Source organism: Pseudorasbora parva, chromosome 24 (genome assembly GCF_024679245.1).
Source record: "Pseudorasbora parva isolate DD20220531a chromosome 24, ASM2467924v1, whole genome shotgun sequence".
Classification (NCBI taxonomy): domain Eukaryota; kingdom Metazoa; phylum Chordata; class Actinopteri; order Cypriniformes; family Gobionidae; genus Pseudorasbora; species Pseudorasbora parva.
This window is the reverse complement of record NC_090195.1, coordinates 35,328,939-35,347,379: the sequence shown is the minus strand read 5'-3', so window position 1 is coordinate 35,347,379 and position 18,441 is coordinate 35,328,939. Positions and strand designations below refer to the sequence as shown.

General features: G+C 37.9%; 1 protein-coding gene across 4 annotated transcripts in view; it reads left to right on the top strand.

The window, feature by feature from the left end:
- The window catches only part of LOC137064221 (piezo-type mechanosensitive ion channel component 2), a 266,236-nt gene that overhangs the window by 150,788 nt on the left and 97,007 nt on the right, over nt 1-18,441 (top strand). For 3 of the 4 annotated variants that reach the window (XM_067435580.1, XM_067435582.1, XM_067435583.1), the window contains 8 exons: nt 919-1,053; nt 1,198-1,233; nt 1,331-1,457; nt 7,606-7,760; nt 9,662-9,892; nt 13,626-13,740; nt 15,021-15,214; nt 17,139-17,287. In XM_067435580.1, the coding sequence (XP_067291681.1) occupies nt 919-1,053; nt 1,198-1,233; nt 1,331-1,457; nt 7,606-7,760; nt 9,662-9,892; nt 13,626-13,740; nt 15,021-15,214; nt 17,139-17,287 (1,142 nt within the window). The remainder of the gene's footprint in view (nt 1-918; nt 1,054-1,197; nt 1,234-1,330; nt 1,458-7,605; nt 7,761-9,661; nt 9,893-13,625; nt 13,741-15,020; nt 15,215-17,138; nt 17,288-18,441) is intronic. The other variant, XM_067435581.1, reaches the window with a different exon arrangement.

Below are 18,441 nucleotides of genomic sequence, written 5' to 3'. Positions count from 1 at the left end.
ATGAGCATATCATGAAGCGGTTCTCTAAACGAGCTATTAACCTAATCATCTGAATCAACTCATTAACTCTAAACACCTGCAAAAGATTCCTGAGGCTTTTAAAAACTCCCAGCCTGGTTCATTACTCAAAACCGCAATCATGGGTAAGACTGCCGACCTGACTGCTGTCCAGAAGGCCATCATTGACACCCTCAAGCGAGAGGGGAAGACACAGAAAGACATTTCTGAACGAATAGGCTGTTCCCAGAGTGCTGTATCAAGGCACCTCAGTGGGAAGTCTGTGGGAAGGAAAAAGTGTGGCAAAAAACGCTGCACAACGAGAAGAGGTGAGCGGACCCTGAGGAAGACCACTGGTAAATGGTTTACTGACCATGGTATTACTGTGCTCAATTGGACTGCCAACTCTCCTGACCTGAACCCCATAGAGAATCTGTGGGATATTTTGAAGAGAAAGTTGACGCGAGACCCAACACTCTGGATGAGCTTAAGGCCGCTATCAAAGCATCCTGGGCCTCCAGAACACCTCAGCAGTGCCACAGGCTGATCGCCTCCAGGCCACGCCGCACTGAAGCAGTCATTTCTGCTAAAGGATTCCCCACCAAGTATTGAGTGCAGAACTGAACATAATTATTTGAAGGTTGACTTTTTTTGTATTTAAAACACTTTTCTTTTATTGGTCAGATGAAATATCCTAATTTTTTGAGATAGAAATTTTGGGTTTTCATGAGCTGTGTGCCAAAATCATCAGTATTAAAACAATAAAAGACCTGAAATATTTCAGTTGGTGTGCAATGAATCTAAAATATATGAAAGGTTAATTTTTATCAGTAAATTATGGACTTTAAAACGATATGCTATTTTTTGAGAAGGACCTGTATATATATATAAAACACATTTATGATTGTGACCCCTCATCAGCAGGTCAAAGAGAAAGAGGGAGAGTCCGAGGGAGGAGAGGAACCCGAATCTCCTGAAAGCAATAATGCCGTTTACACCGCAGACAGGAAAAGGCAGCTGTGGCGGATGGCACACTATCGCACAGATGAGAGAAATGTAGGAGCCTGCGTCTCACAATCAAACACTTTCTCATAATTCCATATCACTCATTTTCACGTTTAATATTACAATCTTCCACCATTTAAAATGCTTGTTTGTGTAGCAAACAATAGAAAAATATGGTTCTTTTGCATTTTTCAGCTGCTCACCACACAAGATGGCTACAACTCACCCGAGGTCTGTGTTTCAGATCAATCATCGTCTGCTGATAGCCATAGATTATTACATGAGCCTGTCAGTAATATAAATACTGATGTTATAGTGCTCTTCTCAGGTATTGATTGTCACATCCAACGGAGCTTCGCTGGACTTCACGCCGGTCCCTCATGAGAATGGACCAAAGTCTGTGGAGCTCTACTCAACCCCTCGTTATAAACCAGGCCAACCCGAGTCTGATCCACGTAAGTCTGCCGCTCTTCCTGTCCTGTGACTAAACAAATGCTCTGGAGTGGCTTAGAGTTTATGGGGTGAAAGTTCAGCCAAATGGTTTTGCAGAAAAACACTGACAATACTTTTTTCCCCTAAGCGAAACCATTTCCCAAGTAGATTCAATAACTTGCAAAAGCTCTTGTAGTGTGTAGTTAAAACAATGTTATTGTTTCCATAAAAGTCTTATTTTACAGTAAAATAAATTAAAGAAACAAATAAATTTACTTCAGATGAAAAATGGCCAATAAATATATTAATGCGGTTAATTGCATCCAAAATAAAAGTTTGTGTTTACATTATATATGTGTGTGTGTGTGTGTACTGTGTATAATTATTATGTATATATAAATACACACACACACACGTTTGTTTTTGTGACATTTGGTTTGACCATTGGACAAAATGTTTTTTATACTGTACAAACCCTATTTTTAATCCCCTTACACTGCCCCTAAACCTATAAAAAAAACTCATCCTGAATGATTTATAAGCCTTTTGAAAAGTGGGGACATGGGTAATGTCCTCATATTTCACCCTCTCCTGTAATACACACACACACACACACACACACACACACACACTCCTTTATGTAGGCATATTTAAGAAATATTTGAATGTATATACTTTGATATATTCAGATATTTTATCATATATATATATATATATATATATATATATATATATGTGTGTGTGTGTGTGTGTGTGTATAAACTGCTTTTAGTTTAGTTTATTTTTCTTTTCTTTTTTTCTTTTAGAAAGACTAGATAATGTCAACTACTAAATGAAATACTGCACTGTTAATGGGCCATTTAGCCAGGCATACATGTTATAATGGGTTTGAATAATGGCTCTTAAAAAAACAAAAGATTAATAACAAAAGGAGAATAAGGATTACGTCTCATTCAAACCTGGGAACCAATCGTCGAGTGAGTACATTGAAGCATTAATTGAGCAGTTCTCCTCGCCAGACATTAGACAAAAGACTGCAAAAGGCCAACAAACTTATTTGATAAAAGCATCTTTAAAAAAAATCCAGACATGGTTTTAGAAAATGTTTCATAAAAATTATAGTTTTGGACATAACAGCCTCAGATTTTAAATAAAGCATGACCACACTTGTGGTCTTATACTTCTACTTGTGGTTCTACTTCTACTTGTGGTCACACTTATAAGTCGTTATACTACAGTCACATACTATTTGTATACATGAAGAAAAATATTTAAATTATTTATTTTTATGTTTTAGCCTATATATCTCTATATTAATAACTGTCTGAGTAATTCTGAGTATTCAGCTGTAAACTCTCGTGTTGGCTTTGTAAATATATATTGGTTAGGCCATCCTTAAAAATATTTTGGTTTGCAGTAACAGTACATTTTTTTAAAAAAAGGGTCGGTAGGTAGGTCAATTTTTTTTTCTTTCAAATTTTAATGTAAAAAAAAAAAGTAAATTTTTGCTGATGGTGATTACGTAGGTATGAATTTAAACTGACTGGTCTTCAAGCCGTGCTTCGGGCGCATAGGCTAATTGCAGGCTATAGACCACAAACAAATTGAAATATTTGTCAAAAACATGTTTATTGCATAAATTTCAGGTGCATTCATTAAGAAAAGGTTCCAACCACCGCTAGCTGTCATTGACTCATAGCTGTCAACCCTCCCTTTTTTTCTGGGTTTCTCAGGTATTTTAGCTCTTTTCCCGCTATCTTCCCGTTTTAGTATTTTCCAGTGATATGTATTGTATATGATATGTATATGTATTCGTATTTTTACGCTCGATTGTGTTAACTCAGAACACGCACCTATCTGTGTCTCTGAAGTGGCTTGCACTTGTTGCTAAACCAACACATATTGTGATATAGACTAGTGTATTTAAATATTAAAAAGATTTTTTTTATTTATGAATTCAATTAATTAAGCAGCTATAACCTACTCTTTACTGGTAAATATTACAGTAAACAAACATCACAGACAATGGCAGAGCATTTTTTTCAGACGTTATTGTATTTTTGTAATATTATGTATTGTCTCTGTTTTTTTGAAGAGACACTGCCCCTCTTTCCTCCTTCTTGACAGCCTACATTTAGAATAATAGCTTTGATTAACAATAATGATGAAAAAGGTTTAAAAATCGTGATTGTTTGGATTGTTTTTCCTGCCGTCGAGCCACAGCCATTCACTAAATCAGTGTTTCCCAACCTTTTTTCAGTCATGGCACCCATTGAAAATTTTCTAATTTTGTGACACCCCCAGGGCCGGCTCTAGCTCTTTGGTTGCCCTAGGCGAGATGGAGTTTTGCGCCCCCCCCCCCCCCCCCCCCCCTCCACTCACTTTTATCGTCTCTATTCTAATTCAGCACATGTCTGTTTTCCTAGGCCTACCCCTAACCGAGAAGCACTTATTATTAAACACGTTTGACGCTTTATTTCCACTTTTCAAACATTTTCTCACTTTTTATTGAAAATAAATGCCTTTCCGATCTGCTCTGTGATGGGAAAAGGGAATAGAGCGAGTGTTCAGAAGGCGGATTCGAACTTCTGATCGATCTGCATCAAATCTTGATGTCATGCATCTTACCCCTACACTACAGCCACTGTAAAGAATTTGGTGAACACAGCATATTTGTGTTTAATGTAAATAATATGGTATCTATCGTTAGGCTGCTCCAGTAAAAAAAAAAAACCGAGAGGCCGTATTTATTTCCTTCCGACGCCCAGGTAGAGACTTTTGTACTTTTCATAACTAACGTGCATACGTTATCCATATTTATAACGAACTGGACTTTTGATATTTAAATTACATCCATGTAGGTTATTGTAGATTATTGTCAGTGAAGCTATGTTTGCTTGCAATGCGTATAGTAATTATGTAGAAAACTAGCAAGTGATAGCTTAGTGACAATATTAATAATATTTATAAAATAAATATTAGTTGATAAGATTGATACTAATTAATTTTATTTTGTTTGACAACTTATTGGCTGAGATAAGAAGACTAACCTCTATACTGGGCTTTCTTTCGATTTTCTTCTTTTCTTTTCCGTCCCTGTGCGGGGTTTAGACGCCTCATTTTTGATGAACGCACAAGATGAGCACTTGCCTGACCTAACGCCTGAACTAATAATCAATAATCACCATCAATTCAATCCAATAATCAGTTTGATAAGTAATTAAACGTGTGGCTGAGGGGGCGCCCTATGATGATCATGTTTAATAAACATTATGTTGTATTTCGCTTGTTCTGATTCTATGCTTAAAGGGTAGTAATGGGCGGCACTAGAGCGCGCTCGCGCCCCTAACACAATTGTCACCCTAGGCAACCGCCTAGCTCGCCTATAGCAAACGCCGGCCCTGGACACCCCCATACATATGTTACACTAGGGGTGTAATTGCTCACGGCTCGGTTTGTATCACGGTTTTAGGTTCACGGTTTCAGTACGGTTTGGTATTTGGTGGTGGTGGCTGAGGAGATTCCCCCCTTCTATATGTAAAGCGCTTTGGGTTTCTAGAAAAGCGCTATAAAAATGTAATTAATTATTGTTATTTGCCATGCTCAGGGAAAGAAAGAACTACTGTCAAATAAAAATAAAGAAAATAACAACAAAAAACTTAAATACAAGCAGCAGCACAAATAAATACTATTGAGCAAAGATACTAATAAAATAAACAATGCTTTTCAGATTTTTTCAGGTAGGTCTAACATTAGTTTTTAGGTAGAGAAATTTAAAAAATGAATCAAATGTAAAATAACTGCACATGTAACTGTTTAAATTAAAGATCAATCTTTTTTAAAATTACAAAAGCTATTCAATCAAGTGAGTGATGTCCTTATCTTTTGTTTGACAGACAGCAGTAAAGGCTACTGCCCCTTTAAGACCTAATACAGGGATATGCTCGTCTTTCTCGACTGTATACAGTTCACTTGAGGCATCAGACTCTGTCTGCTTGGATACTCATCAAGATGTTGATATACTTTTTCTGTGAGTTGGTCCGTTGAAGCGCAAGACTTGAAGAACTCAATATATGCGCGCTGTGAGACGTGCGCGCGCTTTTGTACGAGCGCACAGAGACAGCTTCTCACACTGGAGTTCTCATTCGCGTCTTCTGGCGAATATACGGGTGATGATGGCGAAAATGACTGGTCATACGGCAGCACTCGCATGCATTGAAAACAGTTTACAAAGATAGACCGTTTTGCCCACGTTTTTCTTTTACTATCGCTGTTGTAGTGTAGCCTATCTATGAGGAGCCAGCATGTCTCCATCGACAGAACTTTACATAAAGCATTAATTTTCAAGTTACACCCAGTGCCGCCGCTCCCACCACGCGCTGCGGTCGAGGAAAACACACTCTACCCATAGCAACGCGTTATGACAACGATATTTCAGTCTGACAGAGACAAGATAAACACGGCTTTTCCGCCATTTGTTACTGTTTTGTACATTAATTATAATGTTGTTATATTAATTATAATTCAAATTCTGTTGTATTGGCCACAATATAGTAATGATAAATGTTGAGAGGGGCACTTTTGATTCATTTTCAAAAAGGGCAGGGGCTCAAACCCCCAAAGCCCTCCCCTCTGCAGTGCACTTGCCTGGTGTGTGTAACGTGTCCATGGTCCTGACTCCTGTCACACAATGCGGTGAAATCTCCGACAGGGCTTTAATAGTCTAATGTTACAGTGAATGAGAGAATGAGCCGAAACGAACGCACGTGCAGGCCATAGACATCCGTTAACCTTAGTGTAAACATAGATGACGTCACAGGTTTTTCTATAAAATAAAGAACGTAGCCTTCGTATGTAGACCCAGGCAATTTATATATTTATAATACTTACTAAAATATATTTCATATTATTTTATTACTTTTGTATTAGTTGTTTGAAGAGTAAAAAAAGAAATTGGTCGGTCTTAATGCAAATTTACAACCGGCAAGTCGGTCGGACTAAAAGGGAAAAAAAAAAAAAAATTTGAGTCGGCCCTAAATTGACAGAGTCGGTCGGGTTACGACAAACAAGAATATTTTTAAGGATGGCATTATGTGTATATTCAGAACAACTTATGAGCAGCTGTCTTTTTACTATGAGTATGTCTAAATGATCCATTTGCCAAATCGGGGAGTGACAGGCAAGGGGTTAAATCTACTGTCATGTCATATAGCTATCAAAATCCAGTGTTCTGTATTTTGCGGTAGATGGCTATTTAAAAAAATAAAAATAAAATAAAATAAAAAGTTGTGTACTGTGCTAATTAATTGAGATTTCTTACAGCTCTTACAGGTTGTTGGCCTTGTTTGTTTCGTTGCTTCTATTACTCTCCCCTTTTTGTAAGTCGCTTTGGATAAAAGCGTCTGCTAAATGATTAAATGTAAATGTAAATGTACTGTAGGCTGCAACAGTAGCCTGTTCTGTCAATGTCTTGACGTTCTAAAAACCAAACTTTTATTTTGACGGGTTGCCGTGAGGACCTTTGAGTGTGTTCATATGACTCTCAAATGAAATGGTAAATTCTCACGAAGAGGCAGTTTATGCATCCCTATCCTCATATAGGGACACGGCAGCTCTACAAAGACAGCGAGTCTCTCGCACGTGCCGTGTGTGTGTGTGTGTGTGTGTGTGTGTGTGTGTGTGTGTGTGTGTGTGTGTGTGTGTGTGTGTGTGTGTGTGTGTGTGTGTGCGCGCCCTCACATCTACGTCCGTTATTCACTATCTATCGTATTATTTTTTTATTTATTGTTAAAAGAAAAAAGATTGGCATTGGTGTAAAAATGATTTGAAACATCTAGCACAATTTTGCCTCTAAAGATGTTTAGATATATTTACTTGAAAACAAGACAAAAATACAGATTTTTAAGATTTGTGGTAGTGGTGGAAAAGGGTTTGATCCACCACATACTGTACATCTATAAACATCTACAGTCTATCCCCTAAATATTTCCCATACATTTCAGAAAGTTTTTTTGTTAGGTTTTTTTTTCTTGGAAATGCCCACATTTTCCAGATATTTGCAGGCAAAGCTTCCATTCATGTTCAAGGGCTAAGATATTAGATGATTCACAGAATCCAACACTAATGTTTGACAGCCAAACTGTTTTCTTAGAATACATGCTTCTTTTTCAGAGAAAATGGACTGTGGTGTTTACAAGATCGACTCGACGTATGTTGAGCTTTCCGAGGTTCCCCCGTCGTTTGGTGTCATTCGCGTGAACTCGGCGGTGAAGGCCTTCAGGTTTATCATGAAGCAGAGCTACATCTGTGCTCTCATTGCAATGATGGTGAGTTCTACATGACAGTCCTCCCTTTCAGAAGCCCTTTAGACCCCCATTCAGCGGCCGACCACCCGCACCTGCTTTCATTAGGTGGCCAATTTGGTCGTTACACATGACAGATCTGCAGAGAGAAGGTAAATGTGTACCATGTGCACAAACTTTCATCTTGGGCTCATGCAAAATGGAGGTCACCTGTTGGTGATCTTTAAGATGTGATGTACTTAAGTATGGTTGGATCTCACATGCCTCATTCCTTTAAAGACATTATTTTAAAGGTGAAGTTTATATGATTTTTTTATGTTAAAATACATTCTCTTAACCCAGTTTATTGTTCATTGACTACTATTAGTATTCCATTCATGAGTTTATCTCCCCCAAAAGTGTAAACATTGAGCCTCCCAGTCTCCATTTAAAGATTGAATGTCTGTCAATCACTTTCCAGCTCAATCTATAATGGTAGTTAGGGGGATGGCTACTGTAGCAGTCTGAGGGATTGGGGTGTGGCTACTGTAGCAGTCTGAGGGATTGGGGCGTGGCTACTGTAGCAGGCTGAGGAATTGGGGCGTGGCTACTGTAGCAGACTGAGAGATTGGGGCGTGGCTACTATAGCAGGCTGAGAGTTTGGGGCGTGGCTACTGTAGCAGGCTGAGAGATTGGGGCGTGGCTACTGTAGCAGACTGCGGGATTGGGGCGTGGCTACTGTAGCAGACTGAGGGATTGGGGCATGGCTACTGTAGCAGGCTGAGGGATTGGGGCGTGGCTACTGTAGCAGGCTGAGGGATTGGGGCGTGGCTACTGTAGCAGGCTGAGGGATTGGGGTGTGGCTACTGTAGCAGGCTGAGGGATTGGGGCGTGGCTACTGTAGCAGGCTGAGAGATTGGGGCGTGGCTACTGTAGCAGGCTGAGGGATTGGGGCGTGGCTACTGCAGCAGGCTGAGAGATTGGGGTGTGGCTACTGTAGCAGGCTGAGAGATTGGGGCGTGGCTACTGTAGCAGGCTGAGAGATTGGGGCGTGGCTACTGCAGCAGGCTGAGAGATTGGGGTGTGGCTACTGTAGCAGGCTGAGAGATTGGGGTGTGGCTACTGTAGCAGGCTGAGAGATTGGGGCGTGGCTACTGTAGCAGGCTGAGGGATTGGGGTGTGGCTACTGTAGCAGGCTGAGGGATTAGGGTGTGGCTACTGTAGCAGGCTGAGGGATTGGAGTGTGGCTACTGTAGCAGGCTGAGAGATTGGGGCGTGGCTACAGTATACTCTATCAGTATACAGTATCAGTATAATCTGAGCCAGAGGATTTTTACCCGGTGAGGGACCATGACTGATGCATTACATGGGAAAAGAAATTCAGCTTCGATTATAGAAGTGCAAGTCAAATTTTGCTGCATTTGGACCTACAAAAATGAAATGGCCATGATTACGTCAAAGCAAAAGGGGCATTGAGATAAAACACGCTACGATAACAATACAATACATTGTCATTATGCACCCACTCAGAAAGACAAATGTTCCGGTTTATATAGTTTACTCTGATGTGTCCAGTGTATACAGACTCAAACAGTTGTGGTGCGTCATGTCAAAATTGTGTTGGATTGGCTTATAATAAGCAAAACGCTTGCATTTGCTCTAGACAGAGTCTTAATTACAGATTGTTACACGACACACAGCAACACAACTAAAAGTATATGCTAATATGTTGGACCTTTTGTTGAAAGTACCTATTTTTACATGTTGGAAGCTTATGATGTTTGACTTGAGGAAAGCATGAAACGCAAAATATGCCATTTTCAAAATAAGCTGTGTTTTTGTAATTCTGTTAGGTGCCACTAGTGTCGCAGAAACTGCATACTTCACCTTTAAGACTTTTTAAAAATTCAATATTGGTCCTTAATTTCCCCTGAACTTCCTTCCAGGCTTGGAGCATCACATACGTGAGCTGGCTGACCTTCGTCTTCCTCATCTGGTCATGTACTCTGTGGATGGTGAGGGACCGGAGGAAATATTCAATGATCACCTCTCCATTCATGGTGTTTTATGGGAACTTGCTCATCATCCTGCAATACATCTGGAGCTTTGAGTCACTACAGCCAGTGCCTGGCCTCTTCCTGAAGAAAGAAGTGCCCTTCCGGGAACTGGGATCTAAAGTAAGACCAGTTTATATATGTGTCGATGTATTTATTTAAAGTCAAGTTGAAACGGGAGGTCTTCTCTTCTCTATTGTGCTGCATATCCGAGAGAAATGCTTCAGGAACAAGAACAAATGTAGGCGGGGCTTGATTTTGTCTGTGGGGAATTGATTGGATGGTTGTGGTTTGCTATTGGCTGATCTCATGTGAGTGACAGGTTGCCCCTTCCTCGACATCAGAGAAGAGATGAAGTTATTCTGATTAGGGCTGGGTGGTATATCAAGTTTGTGCAATATATCGACATATGTTTTATAGGGATGCACCGAATATTCGGCCACCGAAAATTTGTGGCTGAAAATGGCCCAAAAATGCATTTTCTTTTTTCGGCCGAAAGACTTTTATCACCGAAACAATACGACTGAAATATTGTGATGACGCAAACAGAAACTGTGGGTTGTAACTTGAAAATAATGCTTTGTTTCTGTCGATGGATACGCCCGCTGGCTCCTCAATGATACACGAAAACAACAGCGATAAATATATAATAACGGTCTCTCATTGTAAAATTTGTTCAATGCATGCGAGTGCTGCCGTATGTCCGAATATGGCCAGACGTTTTCTGAACTGAGAAGATCTGTCTCTGTGCACTTATCCGAAAGCGCGTTGAGTTCTCTTTCAAGTCTTGCGCTTAAACGGACAGACTCACACAAGTATATCAACATGTCCATCTTGATGAGTATCCAAGCAGACAGTCTGAATACGCCTTAAGGGAACTTTATACAGTCGAGGAAGACGAGCATACGTGCATTAGCTCTTAAAGGGGCAGTAGCCTTTACTACTGTCTTTTTAATGTCAAACAAAAGATAAGGACATCACTCACTGCTCTTGACTGAATAGCTTTTATAAGTTTAATAAGGATTAATCTTTCATTTAAACAGCTAAATATGCAGATATTTTACATTTGATTACTTTATTCAATTTCTGTACCTTTCTTTATTATTATTTAATGTACACATGAGTGAGGTCAAGTTAAACATTTTAGTTTGAATTTTATTTTAAACTGTGCATTTTATACTGTGCAATGTGCTAAATAAATATTTGCATAATTTGTAATTGATTTATTATTTGAAACTTTAATATTAATTTATGCAATGCCTTGATTTCAGTAAAGTTATACAGTCATAGCCATAAATGCAATGGTACTAATAATTGGCATAATTTCTTTGTGTTTCGGTTTTCGGCCTTGGTTTCCTTATTTTCGGTTTCGGCCAAGAATTTTGATTTCGCTGCATTCCTAATTTTTTAGAGACGATATGGAATGAGGCGAGACCCTTTATATCGATGTGCAGCAGATTGAGCGCATCTGAAATAAATAGCAAAGTACGCCGAATGAGCCGATGCAGGGAAAGTGCATGATATGATTTGTCCTAAACATGCTTTATATTAAGGGCTTCATAATAACTGGTAAGATATAGTTAGCATGTATAGTTTAACGCAGCTTACCCGGTCAGATGCTCTGAGAGATGCTTGCGCTGACTGACAGAGAAATACTCGCGTAATAGAAATACTTTAGAGGACGAGCCGTCTAAAAGTAAATCTCCGCTAAACTTAATGCTTCCGTGAACAGGGTGTCCGCGGGGTTTTAAAAAGTATTAAAAAGTGATAAATCAAAATTGTCAAATTTAAGGCCATTAAAAGTGTTAAATGTGGTCTTAGAGGTATTATTTTTTTCCAAATTAGGTATTATTTTTTCAGACTATCAGGTGTCCTATTCTGATTGAAATTCTATCTGCGTTCGCGTTAGTTCGTTTAAATATGGGCTTTAGCATATCTGGGCACATAATCAAAGATCTTCCGTCTCCGTCTCAACGTATGTTTGATGCTGACGTCATATTCAGTGATCGTTCGGCATCATCTCAGAGCACTGCGCGCTCAACAGAAGGGGCTGGCTTACGTTTTATTTTAGACTTGCTTCAAGGCGTATCTTCAACGACTATCCTCATAAGAGCAATCTTAAATGATTTATATAAAGTCTAAAATGAACAAAAAGAGTTGTGAGAGAATGAGGCGCGATCCATAGACGGTATATAAACAGTGAGATCTGCGTGACTGTCTGCTCTTAAAGGGACAGCAGGGAACAGAGAAAATGACTCGCTGCTCTTGACTAAATAACTTTTGTAGCTTTAATAAGGATTAACTATTTCATTTATTGTTTATGCAGTGCAGACTGCATATAACTTTGATAACTGTATTAAATATCTGTATATTTCCTAACTGTTCAGACAGGAAGGGCAGGAGTAAACATGACATTTATTATGGGTTTATGTTAGCATTGTTTTAAGTTTACTTAAATTAAAAACTGTTATATTTTTGAAGCCTAATAATAAATGTAAAAAAAGTAGCTGTATTAATATCAGTAATACTGGCCTTCATTCATAAAAAGATGCCATTTAAACAAGTATTTAAAATATACTGCCTTTGTTGTTTCTACATTAATTTGATTAACAGTGAAATCATTATATAAAAAAATATATTAAAAACGTACAAAACATTTCTTTTTTATTGCGATTAATTGCGATTAATCACAGGAAAAAATGTTAAACAACTTATCACAGCTATAGAAATGTAATATTTGGCTCAGGTTTTGTAGTTGAAAAAAAAACACTAAATAATTTAATTGTTGAATTTTCAATTATTAATTGAAATCAAATGTGTGTGCAGTAATGCTTCTCCTCAACCAACCTTTGTGAATGTTGAGATCTATTTTACTGTGTCTGAATGATAACTTATCACAGATTTCCTCCTGGTGTCAATTCTAAATCTATTCTTTTTTGTATGTTATATATGTCAAAATCTGTGTAAATAATAGAAAGGTTGCTGATTAACACTTGCAATTCAGTGTCGTGATGGTTTTAAAAATATTCTGAAGGTAGTAAAAAAGGTATTAAAAAGTAGTAAATTTAACTTAAGGATTGCTGTATATACCCTGGTGAATGAGCGCCGCGTGCTCAACAGACGGAGCGCAATCATTTTGACTAAAGTATGCATATTTCTAAAATACTTGTTGGACAGTAAATGTGCCATATGTGGAATTTTAAACCTATAAGCAAGTCTATTTTTATGAAAGTGAGCATTATAATGGGGGTAATATCGAAATATAGGCTAATATGCTTTTGTTTTTTTATTTCTTTTTAGTTTAGTGAATTTAAAAACAAAATGGTTCTTTTTGTTTTAAGATTGTAAACCCCAAATTTGCACATAGTATATTGCATAGCCTACATTACGTTCACTTTATTTGTTTCTAACCTTCAATATTAACATTGTTTTTAGGACATCACTGGATAGAATGTGAAAAAAAAAATATTATTAAAGATTTTTTTTTAATCCAAATAGAAAATACCAGGATATATACTGTGTATCGCCATTCAACCAAAAAATACAGAGATATGATTTTTTGGCCATATCGCCCAGCCCTACTTCTGATTCAAGATTACCAGGAACATGAATTAAAAACAATAATAATGTGCATGAATAAATCATTTAGAATAAATACCACAGTATGCCATATGAATGACAGTGAATGGCGAATGCAGATTACATTCATATTAGCTACCGCAAAGTAATTACTTATTCAAAATAACTACTGAAAACATACACCTACTCAAGAGAGCATGCGGTTTTGGACACAGACTCTTGTGAATGAATGATCTTATTGTTTGACTTGAATAATATAGTGTGTTTGTGTGTGCAGACTCTGTGCCTCCTCAGTTTCTGGCTGTTGGTGAGACAGTTTTTGACTGAGAGGAGAGAGAGACAGACAGATGAATCCCAGCTGTCTGACGTCAAGGTGGAGGGACACACACTTGGTGAGAGAGACATCAGTCCACCTGTACAGAAGCATCATATTTATCACTTACTTGAAGTTTTTCTGTTCCAAGAAATGTAGTTTCTTTGTTATAAACATGCCGTGAACATGGCACAGTTGGTCGGGCTGTCCAAGTTAAAGGGTTAGTTCACCCAAAAATGAAAACTATTTCATGAATTACTCCCCCTCATGTCGTTGGACACCCGTAAGACCTTCGTTCATCTTCAGAACACAAATGAAGATATTTTTGTTGAGAAAGGCTTCAGATAGGCCTCCATCGGCATTCAGTCCATTCCCACTCACAAGACCCATAAAGGCCCTAAACACATCGACACACAGCCCATCTCACTACAGCGGCTGGACAATCATTTAACAATGCAACGAGAATAGTTTTTGTGCGCAAAAAAATCTAAATAATGACTTTATCCACCAAGTTATTGTCTTCCGTGTAGGTCTCGCTCCTCCTCTTCTGGGTCATGAACGGCCGATCTGCGTCATATTCTCGCGCATGCGTCGAGTTCACGACAATAACTTGGTGGATAAAGTTGTTATTTAGATTTTTGTGCGCACAAAAACTATTTAAGTTTTATGGGGAAGCACAGGAGAAGCAGAGATATCATACATTGAGATCGTTCAACAGCCGGAGGACGTGAAGATGAGAGCCGTGATATCTCTGCGCCCAAGTTGTGAATACGCAGGCCACAAGAAGTAATTAGGTGTTTTTTTGTTGCTTTTTTTTGGATCACTTTTACTGACATGCTAACTGGCAACATATGATTCCATTCATTATGCTAAGCTAAGCTAGCGGCGACCCTGCCAAACTAAAGCAATGCATGCACTGAGACAAAAATGCATTTGCCCACATATCTAAATGTAAGAGAGAAGTTGAACAAGCCCTATTTCTAAAAACGCTGGAGGGCTCCTTTAAGGTATCATCATTAAATAAACTATATATATATATATAGTAACATTTTCTAAAAATAATAATTTTGGGGCTCCCTGTAAGTTTTTTTAATTTTTATTTAGAGCTCACTAAAGTTAAACAAAAAAAACAACGACCAATTTTTTTTAGCAATAATTAGCATTTCCATCAGTCTTATTGGTAATGCTCTAAACCTTTTTTTCCTAAAAATCTGTGGGTGGAAACTTGGGTATAGTTAAAATAGAAATTATACAAAAACATTAGTCGGTATAGTACACAATGAGAACCGTTGTGACTGTTGTGATGATATTCACATATATGTATTTATATGTGTGTGTGTTTGTGTGTGTGTGTTGTAGAGGGGTTGGAGGACGAGGCCGGCGGACACCGAGAGATGATGGACGTGTTGGCTAGTACAGTCATGGCCATGCTCAACAAATACTGGATCTACATCTGTGGAGGAATGTTCTTCTTCGTCAGCTTTGAGGGCCGTATCGTCATGTACAAGATCATCTACATGATGATGTTTCTGTTTTGCGTCGCACTTTATCAGGTTTGTGTTGCCCTCTGATACAGTCACTCTGACAACACCCTAATAGATGCATTATTGCTGGCATGTTTACACATAACATGCATTTAACTGCTCTTTAAATGAATGACACTAAGAAACAGTAAAGAAATGATTAGACCATAATTAATGTGGAGTTTGTTTGTGTTTCTATTATCTATTTGTTTCTGTTTGTATGACATCGTTTTGTTTTTGTTTGGTCTATCATCTATTTTTTTCCCTCTATTTTGCTTTAGTCTATTTTTCATCTGTTTATTTTTGTTTGTTTGTCTATCATTTGTTTGTTCGTTTATCATCTGAGGCCTGCTAGCTGAACAAACTCTGAGTTTCACAGTAGGTTTAAGTTGACAAATCCAGATAAATCCAACCTGGTTTAGATCAAGTTCAACCGTTTCTCAAAGCTCGGTATTAACTTTCTCCGTCAACTCAGGTTTAATCCAGAGTTAGCGATCAACTCTGAAGTGCGTGCTCCTGAAAGTGTGACACGAACGGCAAACAGCCAATCACAGCGCCCGTTTGAGTCTCTTCTCTTCTGAAGATTGAGAGATCGTTTTGAAAATGATCATGAAATTAAATGCGTTTACAAGGCAGGAATAAACACTTCAGTTTGAGAAGCAGATGAAAGAATATCTGACTATATCAAAGCATGATGTGAATCAAAGACATAAGCCTAATAATTACAGGTTCACAAACAGCTCAAATTAATACACACTGTTTAAAAACATTATGAATGGATGTATTATATTTATATTACTATTTGGCTACTTGTCAATTAATATAATAATTATATTAATTAAAAGTAATTATAATTAATATAATTTAAATATAATAAATAATTAGCGCCTAATATAATAATTTAGGATAAGCAATTTTGTCTCTAACAGTTTTTTATAAGCTGCTAAATTTGGAACAGGGGGTGTGGCTTTATTGCATCTTTGCTTGCAGCTGATTGGTCCAGTTTGGGTTTGCGATCTCTAACCCAGAATAAAACCGGCTCCAGATGAACACTGATAAAAGCCAATCCACCTTCTTGAGCCCGAAAAACCAGAGTTTGCTCAAACTAATCTCAAACTTACCTGGGTAACTGAAACCAGCTTTGGGCAACAGGCCACCGTTTTTTTCTTTGTTTACCGTCCATTTGTTTGGTTGATTTGTTTGTCTATTGAATATTTATTTTTGTTTGTATATTATTTGCTTGTTTGTTTATCATCTGTTTTTGTTTTCTCTGTTTTGTCTATTGTTTCATCTGTTTGTTTTTGATTTTCATGTTTGTTTGTTTTGTTTGTTTAACAACAATTTGTTTGTTTTGTTTGTGTATCATGTTTGTTTTTGTTTAGCATTAATTAGTTTGTTTTGTTTGTCTCTCATCTATTGTTTTTGTTTACCATCCATTTGTGTTGTCTATCAAATATGTGTTTGTTTGTCATCTGTTTGTTTTTTAGCATCCATTTGTTTATCAACAATTTGTTTTTGTTTGTCTATCGTGTTTGTTTTTGTTTAGCACTAATTTGTTTGTTTGTTTTGTTCATATTTCATCAGTTTGTTTAACAACATGTTTGTTTTGTTTGTCCATCATCTGTTTGTTTTTGTTTAAAATCAATTTGTTTTGATGTTTTTTGTCCCTGTTTGTTTTGCGTTTGTCTTATATTTTTTGTTTGTTTATCATCTGTTTGTTTTTATCTATTATTTGTTTTTGTTTGTTCATCGTCTCATTGTATGTTTGTTTTATTTGTCAATTTTTTTGTTTGTGTAACATTCATTTGTTTGTTTGCTTTGTCTATCATCTATTGTTTTTTGTTAATCATCCATTAGTTTTTTTCTGCCCCCCCCCCCCCCCATTCATCTAGTCTTCTGCTTGTCTTTAGATTTATAATTAAAAATAAAACGTTTTTAACGACTCTTGTTTCAGTTGCACTATGAGAGGTGGCGATGGATGCTGAAGTATTTCTGGATGTCAGTGGTGGTGTACACCATGCTGGTGCTGATTCTGGTCTACACTTTCCAGTTCGAGTCCTCCATAAATGTGTGGTCCAACATGACTGGCATGAGCAGAGAGAAGTATGCCTTTAAGACCTCTTCTATATGGACTAATATTTGTGCAATTATGTGACGTATTTTATAGGGTTGTGACGAGAACGAGACAAGATTTGTACATAGTATTTTTAAGAAATTCACAATGATGAAATACATGACTAGAGTTAAAAATAGTTTGAAATGTTTTAAAGGGTCATGAAACCCCAAAACACTTTTTTTGAGATGTAAACAGATATGTATAGGCTGCACATCATTGAAAACACTAAGGGTACTCATTAATGGTATTCATATGTGAAAATAGTTATTTTTGCATTTTTCAGAGCGATTTCTGTCTTCCGGTTTGAAAAGTTTAGTCGGAGCAACGTCACAAATGCTGACGTCGGCATGGCCTTTTCGGCCCAAGTATGAGCTGCTGGGCACATGCTGACGTCGACCGCTCCGAGCGATTCTCGATATATATTCATGACATGAAGCTCATTCAGTCCAATCCCTGCGCTGTAGTATGCATACAAGATAATTTAGTTAATATGCATGAGACAGTCACTTCTGTCAGGCTCGTCTTACATCATTATTGTAGAGATATGGTGGGGAAGTTTTGGAAGCAGCGTGCGGAAAAGTCACGGAGGAAAGCTAGGCGTTGTGCTGATACGAAATAACGTAAAGGGCGCCGAGCGAGCTGTAACCGGCGCCGTCTGTGGAAGCCTTTGCTACAAAGGCTCGGTAAAGTAAAATTCACCTGAGGAATCGCACGCCGAACCTGCAAGCGTTGACTATCTATGTCAGGAGTGCAAAATAACCAATCTGTAATCTGTAGGCCAATGAACAAAAGCCACGTCCTCTCCGTTTTATTTGTCGTCACAGCCATGCACTAAACCGCATGTGTTCGGGCTCTTAGTGAAACAGTGTGATGCATATTTGGACAAATATAGATTTAGCTGCCGAGTGATAGACAGCGCGGATCGTCACGGCAATGCGCGGTCGAGACTAGCCTCAAACCTCTTCGCTTTTACCCCGATCTAGAATTACACATCTCTTATCACATCGCATGTTGGGTGGTTCACGTTCTCTTATCAAGTCGGCGCGTTGTTCATCTTGCCAAACAGCGTGCATATTTGGACAAATATAGTTTTATCACGTTTGCAAAATATTTCGTCATGCAGAATAACATTTATTTTCAT